Here is a 26,532-nt window from a genome sequence, read left to right as displayed (position 1 = left end):
CTCACACACTAAGCTTATAATGCATTTCATTTCTAGTACGAATCTGGCTTGGGATTCATTCATGGGATTCACTGTTTTTCTTTCTTTCTCGTACTGCACTACTTTTTTATTTTGCATTCCAATGTATATACTGTTTATATTTTGTGATTATATATTTTTTACCCTTTTCCCTGCATGTGTGCGTTGAGTGTACTGCTGCTGTACAAAGAGAATTTACCCATTGAGGGAGAAATAAAGGACAATCTAATCTAATCTAATCTAATCAACAGCATTTTGAACTTCAATGTAAAAAAAGTGGATGATACCAAACATTATGAGACAGCATCTTCTGGTCCTTCGCAGCTCTTAAAAATAGGTAACAACCACCTTGTGAACAACAACACACAAAATATAATATTAAACCGTGTGATAATTTACCATAAACAAAGACCAAATACAGAATGAGTGTTTGAAAAACTACAGTCCGAGTGGCTGTTCGTCAAATGCAGTAACTAATGTGCAGCAAGTCTTTAAGACATATAAAAGCTAAAGTGTCTGCAGTTTGTCCAGAGCATTTAGCTGTGTATTAACACGATGCCAGCAAAGGAAAGACATCTGCAATGATCGTGGAGAAGCAATCAATCTGGATAGGATTATAATGTTTAAAAACTCTTCACTGGCTCCCCGTCCCTTTTCGTTTTAACTTTAAAATCTTGGTCCCGACTGTTACAGCTCTGCGTGGTCAGGCCGCCTCCGACATCCAGGACCTACTACACCCTACACTCCATCTGGGAGGCTGAGGTCATGTGACCAGAGCCTGCTCATGGTCCCTCGTACCTGTTTTAAGAAGCGAGGAGATCTCTCGCTGTCTCTACGTTCTCTGGACTCCATCGATGCTTTTAAGAGCAAACTTAAAACCCACCTGTTTCTCCAAGATTTTAAACATCAGTAGTGAGAGGGTTGTTTTATGACCCCCATGTTGATTTTATGTACTTTTATTATAGGGGTTTTTATCGGTATTGTCTTGTTTTTATAGTATTTCTGCTTTTATTGTAGTGTTTTATTCATGTTATTATTGATGATGTTTTATTTTTTGTGAAGCACCTTGTGACAGTGTGTTGTCTGTGAAAGGTGCTATATAAATACATTTTACTTACTTACTTTTACTTACTATAAAGTCATTTCCAGACAATGTGGAGTCTATTATTCTACAGGAAAAAAGATTGTTCTCTCGTAAAAACATTCAAGACAGATGCAAATGTTCCCAGGAGTGGACATCCAAGCAAATCCACCCCAGAGTCAGAGAATATTGCAACAAAACCCAAGCTACATCTCAGATTCTACTGACCTCCTTGAGTGTGTTAAATGTTTAAGTTTGTGATATAACAATTAGCAAAATACTTTATAAGTGTGGTTTGGTTAGATAGGGTTCTCATTTGCTCTTAAAAGAAAATGGCAGCATGACTTATCTTAGATGTTCAGAGATGCAGGCATTAGGAAGTGGAGATATTCGGCCATAATGCACAGCGCAATGTTTGGTCAAAAACCAAATGCAACAATACAACTAATAAGCTAACTATGTTGAAAAATGTGTGGACCATTATGGTTCGGGTAGTGAACTTAGAATCAACAACACTGCTGCAGCACACTCAGAACGCAACGCATGCTCCATAACCCAGAACTTCAGACTGAAGAAAACAGCCTTTATTTCCCATTTCCCACTTTAAAGGAAGAGTGTAAATGTGTGTACCTGAGGTTTAAGGATGTGAGCGACTGGAGGCTGATGATGTTGTCTGGGATGGTCCTGATGCAGTTGTGATATAGGTTTAGTGTCTCTAAGGCAACCAGGTGGCAGACCTCCGAGGGAACGTCAGTCAGCCGGTTCTTTGAAAGGTCTGTGGATGAAACAGAAAAAACATAAATCACACAACGACGCAGGAACAGATATCATCGATAAAGAAGAATTAATATCAACAGAGCCGCTGAAAACACTGCGTCAATGAGTGGAGATGGACAGCCAAGACTTGTAATACCAATTTGTTCCACTAGAGGGGAAATAAATCGATGGAGCAAGTTGTAGTAGTCTGAACGAAGGGTGTATCCTACTGAATAGACGTTACCAGGGAGGCTGAGGAGTGTGGTAGCTAGAGCACATCCTTCTACCCCCCTTCTTAAAAAGCAGATTAGTCAGTAATATATACTGGCGTACAGTAATTCTGACGCGTTGCCTCGTCATCTCAGACTGCCAACAAATACCTAACAAGGCAAATATCTGAAGGGGCTTAGAGGCATCTCATATGATCAGCAACCAGTGAGAGACCAATGAATGGCCTGGCGTCACTGCAGCAGGGAATCCTAGGAAGCAACGGGGAGAACACTGTAAACATTCAACAAAGCACAACATCCCTCACCACAGTTGAGTACACAGCTGCCTCTCCTCATTTTTTATTTGAGCAAATACAGGTGTGAAATCCGATGCATAACGAGCAATATTCCTTATAGATGGTATGGTAAGGCTAAACAACTGCATTTACTTCAAAGTTATAATGACAACGGTTGGGCGATGCCATCAGTGAACGTAAAAGTTCAGCGCAGTTATGAACGTGCAATATGCATAACACACCTAGCGTAGTCAGCCTTTTTGGGGTAATACTTTTAATCAGGGTGCCTTTAAAATATATTATCTAATCAACTACTACTCAGATTTACTGAAGAACTAACAATCCAGCAACATTTTTTGATTAAATTAAAGAGCAGCATCAACTGTTTACAGCCGTCAGTGGAGATGTGCAATGCACTTTAATCAGTCAGCTGCAAACGGCAGGGAAACCTGCACGATCTGAATGCAAAAACATCAACAACAACAACAGGGTTTTGGTCACACTGGCTAAATGACTTTGCTCTGACTCCTAGGCCGTTATCCAGGCTGTTCAAGTTACACAACGGAGTAATTCCTCCGTCCTCAGTCTCATTAGCAGAGATCAGCGTGGAAATCAGGAGGCTGCCTGTCATTTGACTGTTACCATTTTACCCAGGCGGCTTTTATCGGCCTCTAATTAACAGTCATTTCATGAATGACTTCATGGCAGTTAAAAAATAATTCCACGTCGTTGCTGGATCTGCAGCGTGAGCGCTGCTGATGACTGAAGTAAAGATATCAGTCTCTCTCAAGCTGCTGGTGGTATGAATCACTATTTGTTTATTTTACATGAGCACTATAATGTTCATGACAGGAAGACTCTACGTGGGGACACAGTCTCAACAGCACGGAAATATTTTTAAGGTTCGACTGTTGTTAAAATCAGGGACGTAAATATTTTTTAGAGGGGTCGGAGTCGGCTGCTCAAGGCCAGGGTCGCTGACATCACATCCCATGTAGCTCGGCAACAACTTAACTTATCAGCAGCCGCCAAATAAGGCCAAGAAATGTCAGGCTAATTATTCCACATTGTTCTGCTGAGGCTGAGCCTTAGCCACTTGAAAATATTTTGTTTTCTTAACGGAGCGAGAGCAAGACGAGAGTTCATTTCCTCTGGAGGAGAATATCACGGAAAAGGCGTGTTGTTCTTTTGTACTCACCACTTACACAGTGTGCATTTAGTGCCGCACTTACAACACTTGCTGATGAACACTTACACAGAGTTTATCAGCGAGGCGAGGCCTTCAAGGAAAAACACCACATCTCACATGAATCGTGTTCATCGATGATTATTACTCATCCTCATGTTGGAGTTACGGAGACTCGTGAAACGTGAAACCTTCAGAGGTGATCTGTAGTGTTTCACTACAGGATGTCGTCATGTAGGAAATCAAGGCGAGCAGAGACTCCTCACACTTGGCAACCTGGAGCTACAGGCCATCTTAATAAACAAATGATTGACAAAATAATTCAAGATCTAAAAATGGAGGGGAAAATTACTGGAGTTGTTCTCCAAGCAGGCAACTGGACTGTTAGCCCATCAAGTTTCCGTACAAACAGCTTTCCTGGGTCAGACGTACTGTGGAGTTCCTGTTAGTGGAAATCACAGCTGCATCGAAGCATCAACTGCAAAAGCAGTGTTGCATCATGGGCAGCACAGTCACAGGAAGTGCTATTTTAAACAGAATGAATTAGGAACAAAGAGGCTGTCAGTCCTGCTTTTATCCTCTGAGCAAACATCAGCAGCCTGACTCAACAACACGCATCTATGATCATCAGCGTGGAGCATGTGGCACATTTACTCCATTAATTCTGTTCAGCCTCTGAAATGAGACTGCAGAACTGTGGAAATGTGGAAACACGACTGTGACATTGAGCTTCTATTTTACAACATAGGAGGAGCAGACAGAAATACCGACACACATCTGTCAGGTTACATTTAAAAGCATTTATATGAGCTTGTATGCAAAGTGACAAAGGATCCTACACGCCTCGGGCCACTGACCCCATGACACGCAGAGCTTCTCTTTATCATTAAAATTAATATTGTTCGGTGTGTAACTAGGCCAAAACCATGCTGGACTCTAGTTTTTTCTGGTCCCCTTCCCAAATCTGGGAATGTGATGTGATGATATGTTTAGCTGCATGTCATCACGCTGTCACTGGTTATCTCGGTGGGTCCAGAAAACGACGTGGCCTTTATTGATATTAGAAGACGTTTTGGGGAAAGCCCAGTCTGATTAGAATAGATGGCATTCATCCCACCTCTTCATGGTGCAGCTCGTATATATGTTGAAATTAGGCTGATATTATTAGACACTCCCCCCGGTCCAGGCCAGGATGCAGAGCTGCAGTCTTACACACTTCTCTGCTGCTTCCCGAGGACTAACTCCTGCCAATAAAAATATAGGAATGCATTATTTATTTGGCGATTCTGGCATTATTTAGTTGCCTAGTAAAATAGAATTGGTGTTGATTCCCGGCCCTCTAAAAGTTTACCAGGTGCGGGGTGATAGAGGCGTTAATAAACATAACCTTGGAAAAATAAATACTGTTACACACAGACAAAACAGATGAAAATAAGTTTCTTTTCTTTAAAAAAAAAAAAAATCAAAACACCAAATTGAAAATTGGCGTCGGTCATCGGAATAAATGTCGGTAACGATACATTTTCAGTTTATCGGCCAGGCCGAGTGTAAACTCTAATGTTTTAGGCCCAGTTGTCTTAGCTGCAGTGACAGGTCAAGACTAGACCAGGCACGTCTTAAACAGAGCGTCATCATAGATATGCTGCTATAGACCTCTTTTGCGCTCCTCTCCTTCTCTTTACTTTATTCAGCTCAATCCTCAGTTATTAATTAAAAGTATCTCTTCACCATCATTGTTCTCCATTGTTCTTGTTGTTTGTTGTGCTGCTCTGCCCCCTCTCCTTTTCTCTTCCGTACATGTTTGCAGGCCAGAGCTTCAGGAGCTGCATGCTGACCTGCAGTCCCCCCCTCTGATCATCCCACTGCTGCTTCCATGCGTCTCTATGGATGTCTGTTGGATATCTGCTGACACCCTGTCCTGAAATCCTACCCTCCGACCACCTCAGTGTCTGCTGCTCAAGGTTACCTCCCTCTTGGGGGGGGGGGGGGGGGGGGGGGGGGGGGGGGTTTCTTGCCACTGTTGGGCTTAAGGTTTTTCTCCCACTAGGGGAGTTTTTACCTGCCATTGTTATATAATTGCAATAATTACTCCGGGGTCATGTTCTGCATCTCTGGAAACCACCTAGAAACAACTTGTATTGTAATAGATGCTATATAAATAAAATGTAATTTAATTAAATTGAATGCCCTGTACTACTATAACAACAACTAACAAATCCTAACTGTTTATTTGGACGTGGTTACGATTTGGATAATTGAGCACAGTTTGTGCTTTTGTACCATAAACCATACATAATGGAGGGATGCAGCCATACTGCCGCCACCTTGACCTTTTGGAGGCGGAGGTGACCTTCAAAGGTTGGATCTACTTAAGAACCTAACCCCTCGTTCACACTGAAAGAGTCACGGGCGTCCCGATGCCAGCATCTCGCCGCTTGGTGCATTCACACTGAAAGCATCAGTGCCTGCAGCGGGGCGGGGGTGGGCGGGGTTTCAAGCTGCGCTGCAGAACTGGAGGGAACAGCCTACACATATAGCGTACACATCATCAGTTTCCTATTTCACCATAGATCACACTTTGGGACGCCTTCTTTATATCTTAGCGTTATTTCCGCGTAGATAAGAGTGAGTTTGATGCTCCTTAACAAGTTTGGTCCGCGGATCAACATCAACCGCCAGAGCCCTTGCTCCCGGTGAACCATAAATCCGCCTAGGCTGATTTATGGTTCCGCGTCACACCAACGCAGAACCTACGGCATAGGGTACGCGGCGACGCACACGTACCGCGTCGGCTACGCCATCGATTTAACGCAGAACCATAATTCAGGCGAAGCTGCAGTCTGTGCGGTGAACACAGACACACCGGGTCGGAGCGGATTTAGTCATGATGTTTAACCTGTGTTTTGTGATTAATAAGCACGGGTTTTAATTATTTTTCGTTGGATCAATGTAGCAAATAAAATCGTTGGGACCATCCAGCTCCTCAACCATCAGATACTTTTTTCACATGAGCAGTTCAGGTAAAAACTGCAGTCAAACCAGCAAAATGTCATTTTGCTGGATGAAATATATTAATTCCTGATCAAATAAGTTTGTAAGTGACAGCTTTGCTCATATATGCATGTGAATGAGTGTACGTTTGTGTCTACATGAAAGTACAATCTGCATTGAGAGTTCTCGCTTCGGGAATCCCGGTGTGTTATTGGACGACGCCTCGGCGTCGCCGCTGCTCATTTGCATAAAGTTCAGATTTTTCAACTTTCAAATTGACGCGCCGCGCCCGCCGCCCGCCGCTCCCGCCGGTCCCGCCGCCCCCGCCGCCTCTCGACGCCCGTTATTCATAGACAATGAATGGCAGCCAGACGCCTATGACGCCCGTGACGCTTTCAGTGTGAACGCAGGGTTAGGTGTGGACATGTACATACACATCCACAGAATCACAGCCTCACACTCATCTGTCAATGAAAGAGGTGTCAGCAACAATAATCCATGTCTTTCAGTATTAAAAAAAAAAAAGGAAAATCAATAATTTCACTACTAGCGTACTTTTTATTTATGATGATAGTACTTGCATTGCCAGATGACCCCCCTCCCTCAAAAAAAAAAAAAACTGTCTGCCAATGTTTCCGTCTAGTCATATAGGAGTGGAGAAATCTTTCAGGATCAGAATAATTCATGCTCCTCTGTCACGAGTTGTTACAAGTTATTTTAATGGGACATGATGCAGCCTGCAGGCCAACAGGAAACGGCAGCATATTTGTGGTTTGCTGTGCGACAAGGTTGTGACATCATCTTCCTTCCTATAACTCTGTAGCCTAAATGAAACTAAACCCGTAGCCCATCGTGTTGAAGTGGGACAGACACAGAGATTTGATGGTTGATCGCACAGACGTCTTGACCTGCATGTGACCAGTGGCGTGAACTGTTCAGACCTTAGTTTGTTGTACAAAGACTGCACTGTACAAACACTCAGACAATGCAGGAATGCGGAGGCTGAACCACAAAGGACACAAGAATGTTTACTTGTCCACCGATTAACACAGAACTCTGTCATCTCAAAACACTACCGCAGCACAAAAGGGATAGAAGGGGAGGCAGAAGAGAAATAATGTTTGCATCTGTTAGAATCTATTTTTGCACATGTGCAGAATTATGTTTCAACCATGGAAATATAGAATATAAAAGACTGTTTGAGGCATTTATGCAGCAATACCACTTCTGATCACATGGGACATGTAGATCTGCTGTGCTGACAGGAGAGGAACCGGCAACCCTGTCATAAGTGGGGGCGATCCGGCACATCTTGTAACACTAATGTTTCCCCATTGGGGGTGCAGTTTGTTGTGTCCTACTGCAGGGGCTGACACATGGGCGTCTCTGAGGTGCTGTTCCAGTGTGGTCAGAGGTGACACCCATACACAGAGTAGCTTCACCTCTTGCCTTTCCCTCTAACTACTTCTTCTTTTTTTTTTAAGATATCAAATTAAACCATGCTACTCGGCAAGCAAATTTAGTTATGCTAAGTGCTTGTAAGCAAAAGGCTGAAACCTCTCCAATATCAACATCTGCTGCTTAGGAATATTATGTCTTTTTCAGTCAAATCCAGGGATGATGAACAAAGACCAAAGGATCAAATTAAATCAAATGTGGAGGAAAAAATAAAAATAAAATACAATCTCCAACCTAAGTTGGAATCCCCATCATTCCACAACATTGCCTGCAAATCACTGAAGAAGTTCATTCAGAGACAACTCATATCATCCTTCACACGGAAATTGCACGATAAAGATAGACTGGAGATTCCCTCCGTAAACTGCCTCCAATTAGCAGGGCACTGGCAATGATCACATGAAGACTCAGTATTATTTCCCCAGTGTGCACTTTCACAAAGCATTAGCGCTTTCTCCCGTCAGCCACAGCCCAACTTAAGCCCAGTCTGAGCTCTGTCCCAGCACAGCTCGCCTGGAGCTCAGAGAGAATCCCTGTGAAACCCCTGGCCACGTTCATTTACCCACAGCTTCAGCTGTCCAAGGGGCCTTGTGGCGCTCAGTTGACACTCTGGTTGTAATTTTTCAGATCTGGAAGTACCAAACCAACTGCCAGGCTTGTTTGGTTTAACAGGGGTTCAGCTCCAGCAATTAGCAAAGAAAATAATCAGAAACAACATTAAAAACCAATTACTGATGTAATCTTGCTTATGCCGGTTATCCCCGCCCCCTTGCTATTAGCATTCTAAATGTGTGTTCACATGCTTCCCCCAAGGACATACTACCTCTGGTGCCCTGTTTGTAGTCATGTGACTCCGCCCTGTCCAGTCTGCAACTTGGAAGCAACAGCGACTGAATCTGAATAATTTAACCGGGCGGAAAAACTTCTTAAGGGTTGTCCTTAATGTACTTTTAAGGGGGAAAAAATGTTGTGACCTTCCATGTGACCTCATGGAGGTCTGCTGACAGTTTGAAAGTGCTGTATTCTTTTGGCTTGTGTGTGTACTATGTTTAATATGTTGCATTTTGATTGGCTGAAGATGCTTGAACATTTGAGCTCCAGATGCTTTAAATCTATATTTTGCACAGTGAGGCTGTGTCTGCCTGAAGATATCCAAAGTAACCGTTCACATTGTGTGAGTGTGTGTTGCAGCTGCATCCTCTGCTTGTACAGGAAAAGGCGAGACTCCTCCCAACAGAGCAGTAATGACAGGTTTTACACTACACAACCACACACAGGAGCGTAAAAATAGTTTCAAAAAGTGGTTTCAAAGCAACACCATCAACCCTCCGACATTCAGCGCAGTCTCACATCAAACACGACAACGTTGGAAATTATAACTCAACATCTGGAGACAATGATGAAGACAGGCAAGGGATTATCAGGAGAGAAGGAGAAATTGAGAAATAGAGACGACAAAAATAAAGCAAGAAACTGAAGAGTCAGTGTTTATACAGCAAAGTCAAATCCAGTGAGAGAGTGGCTCCGTGGTTACCACTTCACAGACCAAAATACTCACATGCAAGCCTCCACACAAGTTTTTTTATCCTGTTTTTTTTTTCATTATGTGTTAAGGAGAAAAATGTACTGCAAGTGATTTGATTTTCAGGAACTGATCACTTATATCAACATCATCAAAACTACCACAAAAATCACTGAAATAAGATCATTTATTTTCTGAAGCCCAATAAACTACCAATATCAACATCAACTGAGGAACATGCAGTGATTATGATACCCAATACAATCCTGAATCAAGCACTGTTTATGATGCAGATGGATTCATATCAATATTAATATTATTACGTCCAATTTTCAATAAAAGTGTCAAAGCTGCACTTTGTTTTACCAACTCGATGGCAGAAAATTCAGATTACATAACGCGCAGCTCATTTCCGTCCTCAGATTCTGGAATTTTACAACAAAAACTGCAAGCAAACTGAAGTCTTGCGAGTCTTGTCCTGACACCAAAAGGTTGGGTTTTGTTGGGTAGGGGATAAAAAAAGAAAGATTAAACTTTCGTAAAAAATGTTCCAACCCCTTCACATCATGACCCCCTCGACCCCAGGATGAAACAGCCCGATAGCTCATTATCTGGCCCATGAGAATGTGGAAAGACAAATTATGCATTCTATACTGTTGGAGTCATGTATGGACTATAATGACGTTACCCACAACATTTTGTTACCAACACCATATATCCACTGAATGGAAGTATCCCAAATGACACCATTTCTTACAACAGTCATGGTTTCGAAAAAAAAAATGTTAAAAGAAAAGAAAACTAATGAAAAGGGAATTAAATTTCAAGTTGAAAGGAAAGGTCACCATATTTTTAGTGACCTGTTGGTTGATTTGTCCATTGAAATACCTCTACAGCAGTAACAAATGTATATCTATAATTAATAGATAAGTGTGGAGGCAATTATGTAGAACGGTTTTAAAAAATAATAATAATAATAATAATAATAATAATAATAATAGGTAGATACATTGAAGTAGTCTTGTAGCTGCCATGCAACCAGCCCTTACTGGCCCTTAATGTGGCCCAGAATGAAACAGCCTCTGACGCGCCTGCCCTAGAAAACCAGGATGCAAACTGCAATTGATCAACCCAAATAAGACTAAAAAACCCATCCCAATGATTATTACCTCAATGGTACAGATAAAGTAAAGTACAGACCATAGCCCCAACTAATTCTTTCATAAACATCAGGCAAAACTGCAGAAACTCTTAAAAATCCCTAAAACGTTCCAACCCCTAGAGCAGGAAAATCTAACTCTAAACCAACTGAGTCAAGGCTAAAATTGAAATTTGGAAGACAAAAACTCACCTGGCCTGGATGACTTTCAAATCAAAGAGCTTATAAGCAGTAAATAAAAGCTAAACAATGCACAAATAAAATCTATCGGTTGGTTGTCCATAACATTATGACGACCAGGAACAAAGCCCAATCACACGGGACCACAGCCTTCAGGATCCAAAGCATCTACTGCTGACAGCCAGGTATTCAGTGTTTAGGAGGAAGTTTTAATGTTGTGGCTGGTTGTTGTAGTCGCACTGCCAGATGTTCTGTAAGGAACCTTACTGAATATAACACATATTTGAAATTTTAACTTAGGATCAGGTGTGGGATGAGGGTAAAAGTAATGTTAAGCATTATTGTGATGCATAAAGGTGTCCAGTGATTACTTTTTTACTTGTATTCCCTACCAGATGAAAGGTCTGCTTCCACCTTCACCAACAAAGGGCAGTACTAGATATGACAGAATAGTGTCTTGTGTACGTGCTTCGATCCGTGGACTTGGTCAGGTGACCGACATCCTTATACAAAACAGATATGGCCCCAATCCAATCCTAACCCTTCACCAGCCGTGGCTGAGTGATGAGATCTGAACCTGCCCTGGGGTGGGTTTGCTGACTGCAAAGGAAATAGTCCGCTCAGACGGGTGGAGTGGCTCCAGCCTCCAGGATGCTAAAAGTGCCACTGTCTGGAAGCAAAAAATTTGCTGCGTCAGATGGAGTTTGTGCCGATGAGGATGACGATGAAAATTGTGAAAACTCACTTTTTTACTGCTGCTTTCAGACTTTGGTGTAACATTACATTGATTCACACCATGAACCACCAGGACATGGTAACCAGGAACACCCTTATTCACACCAAATCACAATAAACAATAAACATTTTTTCTCGTTCTAAAAGGAGATGCTTTAATTTTTTATCGTCATTTTCTTGCATCTCGTCAAAGAAAATTCATTTGAATTTAAAGAAGAAAAAAGCATTAAGCATGGAGCACATTATTCCCTTTCTCCATATAAGAAAATAGAGTGAACAAAACCATAACACCCACAACTATCCAACATGTAACTTTTTAAGCAACTTTAAATGATGGCAGCCACATCATTCAAAACAAGGATCGAGACCGTACATTCTTGCACTGGGGGGTGGGGGGTTTAGCTTCCTGACAGCCAATGAACAACGCTGTTTGCCACTTTGGTTGAGCTTGCCTGAGGGCATAAAAGCAGGGCAGTGAGGAGGTTGTGTGACAAGTGTGCAGGGTTGATGGAAGGTGCAGATATCCAGGAGAAAGGGTGGCGAGGCGCCACACCGGCTAGCTGTATTTACTACAGTCTTGTGACTTTGAGGCTATGAGACTATGAGGCTCTCAAGCTGCACCGTGATGCGGCTGATCAGAGAGCTTTCAGGGGTAGTAAGTGTCTTTCCAGGAAAAGTTCTCCGTTCACCTGATTTATTTATAATACGACTACTTATGCCTGTCTGTTGCCTCCCTGTCTGGTCTTGGTTGATCTCTGCTTTTATCCAGCCAGAGAGCGTTTTACACCATGGTGGACAACAAAGCTCTTCTACTTCGGTCTCATTCAATTCCACTGCAACTGCATTGATGCTCAGTGGAGAGTCTTGTTGTTTTGGCAATGCTGATGTCAATGCAGACTCCTTTTATTTCCCTTTTTGTTTAGGCAGATGTTGCTATTAATGCAACATGTGGCAAGCTTGATTCAATTCTGTAATTTGATTCATCATCCTTGCTGATGAGACCTCCCAGAGTAGTGTCATCAGCAAATTTGAACAAGTGTTCAATGCTGTATGAAAGAGCGCCGCCATTTGTCAGCCAGGTGAACAGCATAGAAAGACTGATAGAAGCTGAAGTTGCCATGGCAACGATGTGAGCCGTTTTCTGCATGGACGCAGAATCTGTGGAGTGTGCATACATGCATGAATTTGATGCTGCATGCATCAATGACTGCACAAATACATGTGGTCAAGTGTTGGGGAGAAATTGTATATTTGTAGTCTGTTTTTGGTTCTAAACATAGATGGAGTGCGTGTGTGTGTGCGTATATGTGTGTGTGTGTGTGTGTGTGTGTGTGTGTGTGAATGGCAGATCATCCCACAGGAATTCTACATGACCCATTTCTCAGTCCATGTTCATTTCCTAAAACCTAGCAACCACAAATCATAGAAAAGAAGAAACGCACATTAAAATACATCAGACTGGCTTCATAACATTCCTCCTTTAATGCACCCACTTAAATACCATTCGTGTGAAAATGGATAGGGTGAAAACAGATGTCTAGAATATAGCATACTTCATTCCCTCATTCTACTCCGGAGGTTTCCATCCTGTCTTCCTCCTCCTCAGGATGTCACCGTCTCCTTTCCCCTTCCCCCTATTTGTCTATGTTTTGTTTTCCAGAAGGGCCGAGTTGCATAACAGAATGGTAGTGGATCATGCGAACATCCACCCACATCAACTCACTCTGTTTTGCTGTAAGAACAACAAAGATCTGGGTAAATGAACAGTTCACTGACACACAAAGTTACATGTTCAATTCTATTTTTAGGCAAAACAAGAACAATCTGTGAACATCAAATTCGCTGTTGCTTAATTAACTCATGACAAACTGGGAAGAAGTAGTTGGCTAGTTCCCTGCTCATCTGTCCCACTTTCCTGCCTGCTTGGAAGCAAAAGTAGGACGAGCTGGAGCACCCAGTTAGATCGGTCTGCAACTTATCACATGCAGACGAACAGGCGCACTTTGGCTCACCGGCATGACTTGGCTCCACAGTGCTACAAAACCAAGTTTTTACAGACATTTAAAAAAAAAAAAAAAAAAAAAAAAAAAAAAAAACACTTAGAATGTGGTTGTTCTAATTTAGAGAAAATAAGATAACATGACTTTCATTGCATACTTCCAAATAACGAATACTTGCAGAACAGTAGCCAGGAAACAGACCCTAGTCTACATTTAGGCTGGTCTGGTGAGCACTGGCAACAACCAGATTTTATGTCACAGTCAACTGAAACTGTATATGTAAGATTTTTAGGCCAGCGGCAGGGTGCCAGAAACTGCCATGATGCCCAGGTGGAGAACGACCAAACAAAAAAAGATGAGTGGTGGATATGGCATGTCCAAGGCGTTTGATTCCAGAACAAGAAAGGCTTTTTAGATGGTTTTTTAATGTACCAGTATTTTGCACTTACTGTAAACCCTCTGTATTTATACTCTCAAGGGTCTCTCTTGATTGTAATCTCTTGATTGTTCTCCAGAGTCTTTTTTGGACTTCCGTTAATGCTGTGAGGGGCGTTTTCTTCCGTGATTCTGCGATCATTCACGTCTTTCATGGTCGTCCAGACCATTTGGTATTGCTGAACTCACAGGTGCTTTCATTCTTGTAAAGGATGCACTAAATGGTTGATTTGGCCAGACCTAAGGTTTTTGTTCCCTCTTTTATAGATTTATGGTGGATTTTTTTCCCCCCAACCTAATGATGGCACTCCTGGGCTCCATATTAGTAGCTCCAGTCAAACTGCTGCCAAATCAAAACTCACTACCTGCTACCAACCCCAGGCCTTTTATCTGCTTCGCCTTGAATTGACGACAGAATGGATCGCACTTGTCCAATTCACTTAATTTCAGTTAATTGTCCAAATACTTTTAAGCGCATGAACACAGATGTGCTTTGCTTATAATAGCTGTAGTTTCTAAATAGTAAATGTTATGTTTTTGTTAAAGTCTACACTTTGATCACATCTGGTTTGCTTTCTTTCAAATCCATTGTGCTACACAAAAAGGCAAAGTCATTAAAAGTATCATTCTCTAAACACATCTGGACCTAATGGATGTACTGAAGCTTTGACAGTTTGACACTCAAGTTGACAGCTCACTTGTCTGATAGACGACTGCTCCGTCTGCTGCTAAAGGCCTGATGGGTAAACATAACCATGAAAACCTACCGCTAGACATTAGTTGATAACAAATGTTGAATACAGGTCCAGATACACAGATTGTAACAGATTTTTTTTAAATGAAGTGGTGTATGACGTAAGGTCCAGCCATGCAGGAATTACAAATATCCTCCTGTCTGGCTCTTATCACTTTCACAGCAACGTCTGAATGAAGCATGAGAAGCATTGATGGAAACACGACCACTGTCCCGATGACTCAATGCTGGCTTTAACAGATCGATAAAGCCATTAGTGTCTACGTGTCTCATGTCTGAAAAGGGATTATATATGTACAGCCTGTGTATAATATATCATTTTTAGTCATTATCAGCCTCTCATGACCTTTCAATGTAGATATATTGTACCTGTATGTAGTTGTCTACAATACGTATCGGTATATGGCTGTCAGCTGTTTTCCATCTGGCACTCGCCCGTAAACAAAAAGCTGCTGTGTGTGTGTGTGTGTGTGTGTGTGTGTGTGTGTGTGTGTGTGTGTGTGTGTGTGTGTGTGTGTGTGTGTGTGTGTGTGTGTGTGTGTGTGTGTGTGTGTGTGTGTGTGTGTGTGTGTGTGTGTGATGATAGAGTGGGGGGTGGGGGTAGAGAGCTCCCTGCCTGTCTGACCCAGTGACCAGCAAACACTCGTGGATTAGCAGCACAGTGGAATTACAGACTCGGGTTGATTATCATGGGCTGGAGGCGGTCACATAAATCAACATAAAAAATTAAGGATGGGTGTTTCAATCAATAATAACTTTGAAAATTAAAGATTTTTTAAATACATCCTATTTTTCCCCCTGCACATCAACATTTTTCACATCACTTGTGAACCTCTAGTTTTTAACCACGGATGCTGGAGCAGTGAAATATACACAAGTATGCCAGAGCTGCTAATAAATGAACGCTATTATATGGCTCTCAAATGAATATTAGCACAGTGTTACCTGACAGAGGTGACACTGGACCTCATTTCTGGTTGTTTTTCAACGTGTCCCAGCCTGACAGTTATGGTCCCTGAATCTTGGCATTTCTTTGTTCCATTAGAATCTAAGCTCGCGGATTAACATAAATTAAACGATTTTGTTTTTGTTGTTTCATAGCACTTAGCAAACAGTAGGGTACATTACAGTCATGTTGTTGAGGTAGAAACATGACAAGTACCAGTTAAAAGGAGTCAGATTTCTAGGCAAAACGCTGTTTGGTCCGATTTAAACTTGGCATTGACATCCATCCCTGGCGATCACATGTAGCTTGTTCTAGGCATGCGTGTTCGTACCTGGCTTTATCACTATGCCACGTGCATCACATGTGGCAACTCATGATCGGATCTCACTTCTAACTGAACTCACTGAACAATGAACAGATTTCACTCCTCAACAGTAGTAGAATAAAACAAACAAATCATTCAAATCCCACTGCAATAAACAGCAGGTTCAAATAATCAAACAGAAGAGTTTTTAAAAATTTAGTAAAAAAATGTGTAAAAATAAATCCAATTTTAGAGTCAAAAAAGGCTGTTAAAACCAACGTGTAACGCAGTGAGAAAAAACCATTTTCAAGATTCAAACATAGAAAGACAGAAGAAGGAACACGGAGGGGAAGTGAGCCAGCAGGCATTAATATGATTAAAAAGGGGAGTTTCCTCAAACTGGCAACCCAGCAGGCTCACCATCAACACAACGGCAAAATAATCATCAAATGAAAAAACAACCCCCCGTTACTGACCCACATCTTTTTAGGCTGTCAGCGTATCACTGAAATTGTGTGCTTGTGTGTCTGCTGGCAGGGCTGCAGGGGATGGCATGCCAACGAATCACAACTCAATCCCATTAAACACACAGACACACACAGACCGGAACCCGGCCACACAGACACAAACATGATTCCTGGTACTGCAGAAGCGCTGGAGGATGCAGTCTTTAAATTTTTTAAAAGGCCAAAATACGAGTCTTGCAGAGTCTGTTCGGGGAGGGAGACGGGCCTTCGGTGGCACCTGAGTTTACACTTAGAAACAGGAAACTCAAGGTTCAATGGCGATGAGGGAAGCTCTGTTCAACAAAAGCATGATTCATTTAAAAATACAGTTTTCCATTTATGAAAATGTTTCTGCAGAGCTGCCTAACAAGCTAACACTCAAAACAGAGGTTTTCAGCAACACATTAATAGGCAATTTGGTCTGGGGACTCCACAACAATTTCTCCGTGTTGTCGGCCAATTCATGGTTTCAGCCGAATGTTTTCCTTGGCTTTCTTTCCTGAAACCACTTTTCCAACTAAACTACAGCTGTAGGGTCAAATTATCAATGGCTGATACAATCTCGAAGGAAATGGCAGGAGAGGCTTTTACAGTTGATACTAACGGTGACGTAGCTGGTAGTCACCGTGCCCCCGTACATTAGCTGAGTGTGTGTTAATTTCCCCCATGACTTCAGCTCCCACACCCTGGGTGGGGTTGGAGAAAGGGTCTTTCTGTGTGGAGTTTGCATGTTCTCCCCGTGTTCCCTTGGGTAGCTAATGTGAGCTACCCTCACAAAAACATGCGGCAGTCCTGGGCTATACATGCCCCCTCTGGCCAGCCGGGGCGCCAGATGGGGTGGGGAGGATCTGGCCGGAATAACGTGATCCTTCCACGCGCTACGTCTGGTCAGAAGCAGCCTGCTCACTCCTCAAGTTAAGGAGGAGACTTAACCCCAGAGTGGGCTCTCCCAGGGCTGATAGAGGGAGCAATGCCCAGGACTGACTTAGGTAGGAGCACTAGGTGATACAAATGGGAAAAAAACAGGGATAAAAATGTACTACAAAAAAAAAAAAAAGATACTAATGTTGTAGATTTTTCTAGGTAAATCCTGTTACCAACAAATGCAGGGAATGCTCCTCGATAGTAGGTAACAGCCAACAACGGCTCAGTCACTGACCAGCTCCACTTGTAGTACTTCTACCTCAAACACTGATCTTGCGATGGAGCTGAAGAAGCAAACACAGCTATTTAGGAAAGGTTTCATTGAAGAAAAGACAAAAATGACAAACAACTCTGATGATGCTTGCTGAGAGCAAAGTTAACCAAAAAGAAATATCCGTAAATGTTAAAAATAACAGCCATGTTTAATAGTCTCATAAAAATCATAAAACTGATGTGTTAATTATTGCTTTATGTGCAGATGTTGGTGCCATCAAATGAGAATGAGCAGAGCAGCAACAGTACCATCTGCAGTGCCTGCTTTTTTTTTTTGAATTGAACGCACAAAAAAAAACTCCAGACAAGAGCAAATAAATTATGAACTGAGAGGTTTCTAAATGAAACACAGTCTAACGTGTAGTTACAAGAGCAGTGGGACACCAACGTCTACCTCCAGTAGAGAAATCAACCTACAAACGCTCCAATTAAAAAAAAACTCACTCATAAATAATTTCATTAATAGCCCCCTTTAACACCCAAACAACCCCCAGAGTATGATTTACTGTCACGCTGCTGCGGCTAGAGATTATATCCAAGCACATTCCCCTTTTTTGATACTTAATGCTTCAGCTTTTCATCAATGTGCATGAGGATTTGTTTGGCCTTATGCGAGCATATGTGACACTTATTTATGTATGTTGGCTTGTGCTTCACGGTGAGTTAAGATAAAGCCTGAAGCATGAGGATATGGAAAGTGTGCTGCCACAGTGAACCAGTTAGGGATGCTGATGTGTGTTTGGTTGTCAGAATGATGCCAGGAGGACAGAAGTGGGAGCCACGTGTGTGTATGTGCCTTTATGTGTGGGTATGTTTTGGGGGTAAATTTGGCCTACATTTGGTGGGATGAGCGACTGTCCCCGTTTACTTATTTAGAGGGATTCAGCTTCTGTGAGGGCGGACTAAAACTGTTCCATCTCAAATTTGGAACAAAACAAGATTATCCCATTTTGTTTTACAGCTACAAGACACGTGCAGGTCCCAGGTTTATTACAAAGTATTCATTGGATAATCTTGTTTGCAATATTTGTCTTAAATTTTCATTTTATCTGCTTAAAAATATGATAAATAGCTGCAATTAACTGAATAATGCAATGTCTTATTGCATTAACTAAGGTCCAAGGAGAATTGTGGTCCAAAAAGTCCTGAAAAGATGAGTGCACTGAGAACAAAGCCATAATGTTATTCACTACAGTCAAAAACCACTGAAAGCAAACACGAATCATATGGGGTCATGTGCACAACCGGACCAGGGTTTGTGCACTCCAGATGTTTGTCTGAACTGGTTTAAATTCAAGAGGAGGTAAATTATAATGTTCAGTGCGGACTGGTAATTATCAGATTGACACAATTATCTCCAATAAACAAGCCTCCTGTGAGTCAGCTGGTTGGTGTGTAATTAGTGAACATGAACTTAAACAAAGCACATACAAAAAACAAAAACAAAACAAGAAATTGTGTATGTAATTTTGGAAGAACATTAACTGCTGTCATCAAACCAGATGTGGAAGGCTGTGATGGAAGCCTCTTTAAAAAACGTTCCCTCAATGATATCTTAATATGATACTGGACTTTTTCTACAGGTTTCTAAACAATAATGTTTGCTTGAATGATTGCATTTTGATCTGAAACCGATTCAATAAAATTACACAGTTGGCTCAGGAAGTAGTGGCCACTAAAGACGGGATCACATCGCACTGATCCCGTCTTTAGTGATCAGTCAGATGATATCTTTAGAGATCAAACTGGGGCTGGGCATATTACCAACTATTATACTGCTATTTTTTCAAACAACATAAACAAACAAACACACTTTATAATTATAGAAATCTCCTCACTCATAGTGAAACCTCCGTCTCTGTCACCGCTGTATTTGTCAGCAACACAGTGGGCTGCAGTCTCCAAACTTCCCCTGTAGTCAGTTTTGTTTCTCCCTCTTTTTTTAAAGCAGGTGGCAGTGGGCTGGACAAACCGAAACTAAATCCTGTTTCCTTCTCCTGCAGAGCAGCCTGATTGTGAGCTGCACATGAGAATTAACGTTCTCAAATCATACATGAACGGCAAGTATCAAGACCAAGATCAAAACACAGAAGATGTCAAACGGAGATTTTGATCAGACTTCACCAGGAATATGTGTACAGTGTCTGACTGCAGCTTATTGTGTGATCTCGGCAGGTGCTATTTTAGTTAGAAGTTTGACTTGTATACAGTTACAAAAATAGAAAGAGGAAAAAAAGGTTTAAAAAAACAGCTTCATTTTCAATTCTGCAGTGTTTGAGAGAAGAGAGTCTGAGGCATTGTACTTTTGAAATCTCAAATATTTATAGATACTTCATACATTTTTGGTTATAATCACCTATGTAAACTATTTATTTTACACGAGAAAAAAACCCTTAAACAAAAAAAAAACAAAAAAAAAAAAACAGTTTTTCCCCAGTAGCAGTATAGACCCACTGAGACATTTACAGTTATTACTCCAGTTTTGTTTGGTTGGTTTCATTTGCTCCTAGGTGCAAATGAAAGTTTTACTCAGGACTAAGTCCATCAATGCAATGCATAACACTGTGCATGGCACAGCCTGTTTACTGTAAGAGTAAACAGACTGGCCTTTTTATGTTGTATAATTTGATTCTATACTTTTATTTTGCTGTGCAAAACTGTTTAATAAACTGTATTATTAAGGATTTTTTATAATTATTTTATACATCATGGTTTTTATTAATCAAACAACAGAAAAATAATCATTGCAATAATCGTCCAATTACTCATTAGATTAGTCGACTTATCGAGAAAATAATCGCTATAATAAATATAGCAAGAACATGAACATATATCAGTCTCTAAGAGATTTATCGAGCTGCAGCACTATTTTTCTCGAACACATAACCATTTTCCCCCATTATAATCAGGAGACCTATAAATCTTGTGTTAACTGAACCATTAAACTAGGCTGAGCGTAACAAGCTGATCTAAACCCCATCAGAAAAGCCCTCCCAATCCCAGGATCAACAGACATGTGCTGACGGAAAAGTTGTAGGTTTATACCACAGATAAGTTAGGTCTGTAGATGCTTTGGTATTTTCTGCTCCACGGAGCAGTTTCAGACATGTAGCCAGAGCTGTGAACGGTGCAGGCGCTGATGAGAAACACCGATAGCAAAAAGAAAGAAAAAAACCTCAAAAGGACCTAATTTAGTAACAAACACACACACCAGAAATAACCTCACCACTGCAGTGCAGACACACACAAACACAACATTAATTTAAATCCAAGATGAAATGATGAAAAACATTCCTAACACGTAACGTAACACATGACATCACTGCGGTGGTGTGAATGTGTGATGCTACATTGCAGCCTGACTCACCGGTGTTGGATATCAAAAGCAAAGACCACTTCCTGTGAGCTCAGCGATCACGTTTCCCAAAGGAAAGCCATCACCTCTGATGATGTGCAGACATCCTCTCAAAAAACAGGGCTGGAACTATGAATTATTATCGCTATTTATGAATAATCAAGACTATAACTACCACTCTAATTAAATAGTTAGCCTATAGAGCTGCTACAAATGTTTTTTTTTTTTTTAAATGTTGCTATTTAGTAGTATTTTTTAGCTGTGTCTAAAAACTTGAGAATAAATATTAATGTTTATTCCTGAAAGCAGCTTTCAGCAGATCATGGTTGCTTTGTTATCATATGATCCCAGGATGAATGACAACCTTTAAACAGCAGCGTTTTAATCTATTTTTATACTCAACAATCATCACCTGATCAACTAAACCAAACCACACTCGCTGAGAGAGTTGTGGAAGAAATCAGATCCCATACTTTTATAAACAAATAGCCACTGTTGTCGTTCAGTTTAGCAAATGCTATTCTAAAAGGCCTGCATGAGTTTCATGAGCATGTGCAGGAAACTCACACAGGTTTTCAAGATTATAAGGATGTTAATAGCGAGTACAAAGTAAAATGGATTCTTTGAAAATTATTTTTGTCAAGTGGCTGCATATGCTGTCCATTCTTCTTTTTCAACTTCCTCAGTTTGTCAAGCCAAACACAGAAACTGGGTCTTCCTCCGATATCCCCATGCTGTCTTCTGGTGAACATATTTGAAACGCGTCCATGTGCACACATCCCCGACTGTGTCAGCAACAGAAGCGCGTCTGCAGCCATGTGTAGAGCATTAACTGAACCAGCTTTCTGAGTCTGTGACAGTGTTCTGCTGTCCTATGTCAGGGTTCAGTGAGGTGCAAAAGGTGCTGACTGACCTTTCATTTCCCATTTGAAAAGTTAATTCTCTTCTAAAAGACAAAAAAAAAAAAGAGTCCACAACATTTCATCACTTCATAGAGGTTTCAAGACCAATATTAGGGTCACATGTGACTGACCTATAAAGGTTAGATAACCTTTAAATTAGCATATCTACCTACTGAAGCTCACCATGTTACCATGGTCACCGAGCATGCCAGGATGCTGATTTTGCTAAGAGCAAAATTGTGGCTGGTAACTAAATTTAACCGTGCCTTAAAAGAAGACCTTGTAGAGGACCCAACGTGAACATCTGGTACTGAACATCCGGTTCTTTTTCACAGGTGGGGTTTTCCTTTCGGCTGCTCCCTTCAGGGGTCGCCACAGCAAGTCAGCCGTCTCCCTATACAGTAATCCCTCGTTTTTCGCGGGGGTTACGTTCCAAAAAGAGCCCGTGATAGGTGAAATCCGTGAAGTAGTAACCTTTATTTTTTTTTACAATTATTATACAAGGCTTCAAATTGCAGAGATGAGCACCGCCCCACCGCGACCCGAGTAATTGGACTTGAACGGGAGAAAATGGTTGTGCAGGCTCGTGGTGCAGGTGTGTTTTTTGAGAGAAAAACATAGTTATGGGTAGTTGTTGTCACTCTTTTTTCATATGGGCAAAAATATTCTTATAAACCGACATGCCACCATCGACAATATTTGAGAACTGTAGCGGGGAGACTGTTTAGCCAATCAGAATGCAGAAAAAACAATGCCCAATGCAAATCCATGAAGCAGCGAGACAGTGAAAGGTGAACCGCGTTATAGCGAGGGATTACTGTACCCCTGTCCTCTGCATCCTCTTCTCCCACACCAACCAACCTCCTGCCCTCCTTCACTACATCCATATATCTCTTCTTTGGTCCTCGAGGCCTCCTGACTGGCAGTTCCCACCTTAGCATCCTTTTCCCAGTAAAGCTACTATTCCTCCTTTGTACATGTCCAAACCATCTCAATCTGGCCTCTCTGACTTTATCTCCAAGACATCTAATATGTACTCATTCCTGATCTTTTCCATTCTTGTCACGCTCAGAGAAGCTCAGCATTTTTATTTCTTCTACCTCCTCTGCCTCCTGTCCCTTCCTCAGTGCCTTTGTTTCCAGACCATCCAACACCTTTCCTTCCTGCTGATACTCTTTTCTCACACATCACTCCTGACACTTTTCTCCACCCTTTCCAACCTGCTTACACACGAAGAGAGTGCAGACTCTCCGTTGCTCTGAACTATTGACCCTAAGTACTTACTTGTCTTCAAGTTAACAAAAAAAACCATCAAAGTGCAGTAAGTCCATACTAGCTGCGGTCAGCGGTAACTGCACTGTGCCGTATTGAGAGGCGTGGAGATCTTTGGTGTCCCTGACAGGAAAAGATCAGAGCTTGCTGACTCCTGAATACAATGAGGTGGGGAGTGGTCATTCTGTTTTCCTGTCCCTGTCGTGGGGAGTGGACCAGCATCTCGGCCTTCACCGAACCGCCTTAGAGCGGCATTTGTGAAAAAAGAAGAAAAAAAGAACAAAGCATGAACATGTTTTTTGTTTGTTTTAGGAGAATGTGATGGCTAATTGAAGAGTAATCTGGAGGACCAACAGATGCAAAATATCAGAGAGAAAACATGCCTGTGGAGGTATGGAAGGCCCTACGAAAGACGATAGCGTGCATTAAACTAGGCTGTTCAATAACATCTTAAAGAGTAAAAGGAAAACAGCTTTTGTAGTGCTGATTGCCAAGAACAAGGGTAATGTCCAGGACTCGGGAAAATGTCCAGAAGAGTGGACGGTAGATTAATGAAAGCAGGGAGAACGATGAAGAAGAGTGCAGTAGTTTAAATCATTGCACTGAACTGTTCAGAACAGTGGGTGGAGAGGAAGGAGGAGAGGGACAGAAGAGCGTGAAGGCAGGGTGGAGTAGGTGGAGTAGGTGGAGAGGGTTGTCAGGAATGGTGACAGAAGATTAGCAGCAACAGGAAAGGTTTACAAGGAGGAATGACGTTGGAGATGGAGCTGCCATACAGGAGAAAAATGTAACTACTGAGGAACGAGGACATGCAGCTGGTTGGTGTGACAGAGAAGACGGTGCAAGACTGAAACAGATGGCAACCCCTAAAAGGGAAAGGGTGAAAGAATTAAAGAAAAAAGAAATACTTTTGGTTATTCAAGAAATATGGTTCCACTTTTGCTTACAAGTAACTACTTTCAGTTAGGATAAAAGAAGTGAATACTCTTCTTTAAGAAGCTGGGACAACCAAGCTCTTATCTATGAATAATACTTCAGCAAACTTCAAAAGGAACACACAACTATTAAACCTGCCAAGCAGAGAATCCCTGTTCTTTCTGTATTCAATTCAGGACGTGAATCTACACTGCAACGGACCAGGTGATCTGGCGCCTGCTCTGATCAGGCCCGACAGGACTCGAGCCTCTTTCTGTTGTGTTGAACTGTTGTCTCCATCATCAGATCGCTGTGCTCTGATGTCATCGGCTCTCATAGACCCCCATGTCTTAGTAGCTGTTCATTCTTGTAAGAAACAAAAACAAACCATTAAATGCTCCATTAACTGCTTCTTTAACTGCTTCATCCAGTAGGCATTAGACATGAACCCTCCCCCTTACAGCTCCACTCTGAACCAATCAATAGGAGGAGGTTTGAGGGTGAGATAAGGCAGGTGAAATGTGGAATCACGGGGCTGAAGGTCAAGGTTAGGCAGCCAGTCCAAATGAAATAGTTAAATTGGTGCAGGCATTTCAGTTGTAAGAGTTACTGTGATTAATCTGAGTGCACAGATAAGGGAGGTGTTTGTGTGTGTGTGTGTCTGAGGGTGTGTGTCCTATCACCAGCCGCCTTTACATTCAGGTGTGGCGGGAAGACGGAGCGGACAGACCCTCCTCTATCCCGACACATTCCTGGAAAGCCATCGCTTCCTGTGTGTGTTCGGGGGAGGTAAATGAAAGGGAAGGAAGAGCAGCGAGGTAGAGGAAGTAAGGGCGGTAAACTCGTGGGAGGGTTATCTTGCTTCAGGCACACACCAGTGTCCATCCATGCACATTAAAAACACGCTGTGTTCACACGTCACCGTGTCTGTAAAGATCTTCATACACTGTTCTCGTCTCCATACTGCTCTGTAAGTAAAAATAAAGGCTTCTCTTCTGGAAATGCTCTAAGATCACAATCAGGCCAAAGCTGGGGATGTGCAATATGTTTCTACAGTTTGACTACTGGTCAATATGGAAGAATCACTTTAACTGAACCGATAAATAAATGAAACCTGATTAATACTTCAGATAAATCAATGAAATTGCACGTTAGCAGGTAGAACCTTGTAGAACAGGCCGTGTTGACCTTATAACGTTGTCTGCGTCGTGCCAGCAGGACCCCAGCATGGCCTCACGACTGCCTGACTGGAGACGAGCCCCAACAGCACAACACTGGAGCTAAAATACCAAATGGGTCCTTTAATGAGCTGTACTGCCAGTTGCTGTGGTGTTGCATCGGCCGCCGCCAAATCATTTACCTGGCGCTCTTTTTTTTTTAATTAATTTTTTTTTTACTGACAATAGTCGACAATTTAATTAATCTGAGACTATTTCTATTATTGATTTTTGTCAGCAACAATGACTAATCGTTACACCCCTAGTTGACAAACTATGCGTTTGGCACGGGAGTGGCTCAGGTGGTAGAGCGGGTCGTCCAATGATTGGAGGATTGGCCGTTCAATCCCCGCTCCCCCGGTCATCCGTCGTCGTGTCCCTAGGCAAGACACGTCCCCCTCCTTGCCTCCAGCGAGGGCATCGCTGGTGTGAGGCAAGGCAAATTTATTTGTGTAGCACAATTCAACACAAGGTAATTCAAAGTGCTTTACATCAACATTAAAAGCAGCAAGACACAATTCAACAGTAACAAATAAAATTAAATAAAATGATAAGAAAAGAGGTAAAATAATAAAAAGCACAAGCTGTTAAAAAGTAAGGGCAGTAGAGTACAGCAGGTACATCTCATTCTTACAATGGCAAGAATTACGTTTCTATACGGTCAAAACGTACAAAGACCGGGTCAAATACAGTATTACAAAAGTAATCTGTAACAATTTGTATGATGAACTAAACCAATTTGATACTTCTATGCCACAATGCCTGTTTCCAGGTCTTATTTCACACAACTGACGATAATTACGTTTCAATATGGTCAAAACTCACAAAGAGCGGGTCAAATACAGTATTAGAAAAGTAATCTGTACCGATTCATGCGGTGAATCAAACCAATTTGAAAATTCTACGCCATAATGCCTGCATTCAGGGCTTATCCATAACTTTGCACGGTTTTCAAAAATCACAAGTATTTAATTTAAGAGTACGCTTCAGTAAACAGTAATGTTTACTGAATGCTGCATGAATGTTTCGGTGGCAGTCGGAGAGGTGCGTTTCGGCTGCCACGTTCCCTCAGTCTGCCCCAGGGCAGCTGTGGTTTCTGTGTTTGACATGTACTTTGTCAAGTTTATCTACACGTTGT

At 41.8% G+C, this 26,532-nt stretch overlaps 1 protein-coding gene across 6 annotated transcripts in view; it reads right to left on the bottom strand.

The window, feature by feature from the left end:
• lrch1 (leucine-rich repeats and calponin homology (CH) domain containing 1) overlaps positions 1-26,532 on the bottom strand; it is an 88,714-nt gene that overhangs the window by 53,029 nt on the left and 9,153 nt on the right. For all 6 annotated transcript variants that reach the window (XM_061723286.1, XM_061723287.1, XM_061723282.1 and 3 more), the window contains exon 2: positions 1,730-1,874. In XM_061723286.1, coding sequence (XP_061579270.1) covers positions 1,730-1,874 — 145 coding nt within the window. The remainder of the gene's footprint in view (positions 1-1,729; positions 1,875-26,532) is intronic.

Source organism: Cololabis saira, chromosome 6, assembly GCF_033807715.1.
Source record: "Cololabis saira isolate AMF1-May2022 chromosome 6, fColSai1.1, whole genome shotgun sequence".
NCBI lineage: Eukaryota > Metazoa > Chordata > Actinopteri > Beloniformes > Belonidae > Cololabis > Cololabis saira.
The sequence above is the reverse complement of the archived record's forward strand: the minus strand, read 5'-3'. Positions and strand labels throughout refer to the sequence as shown.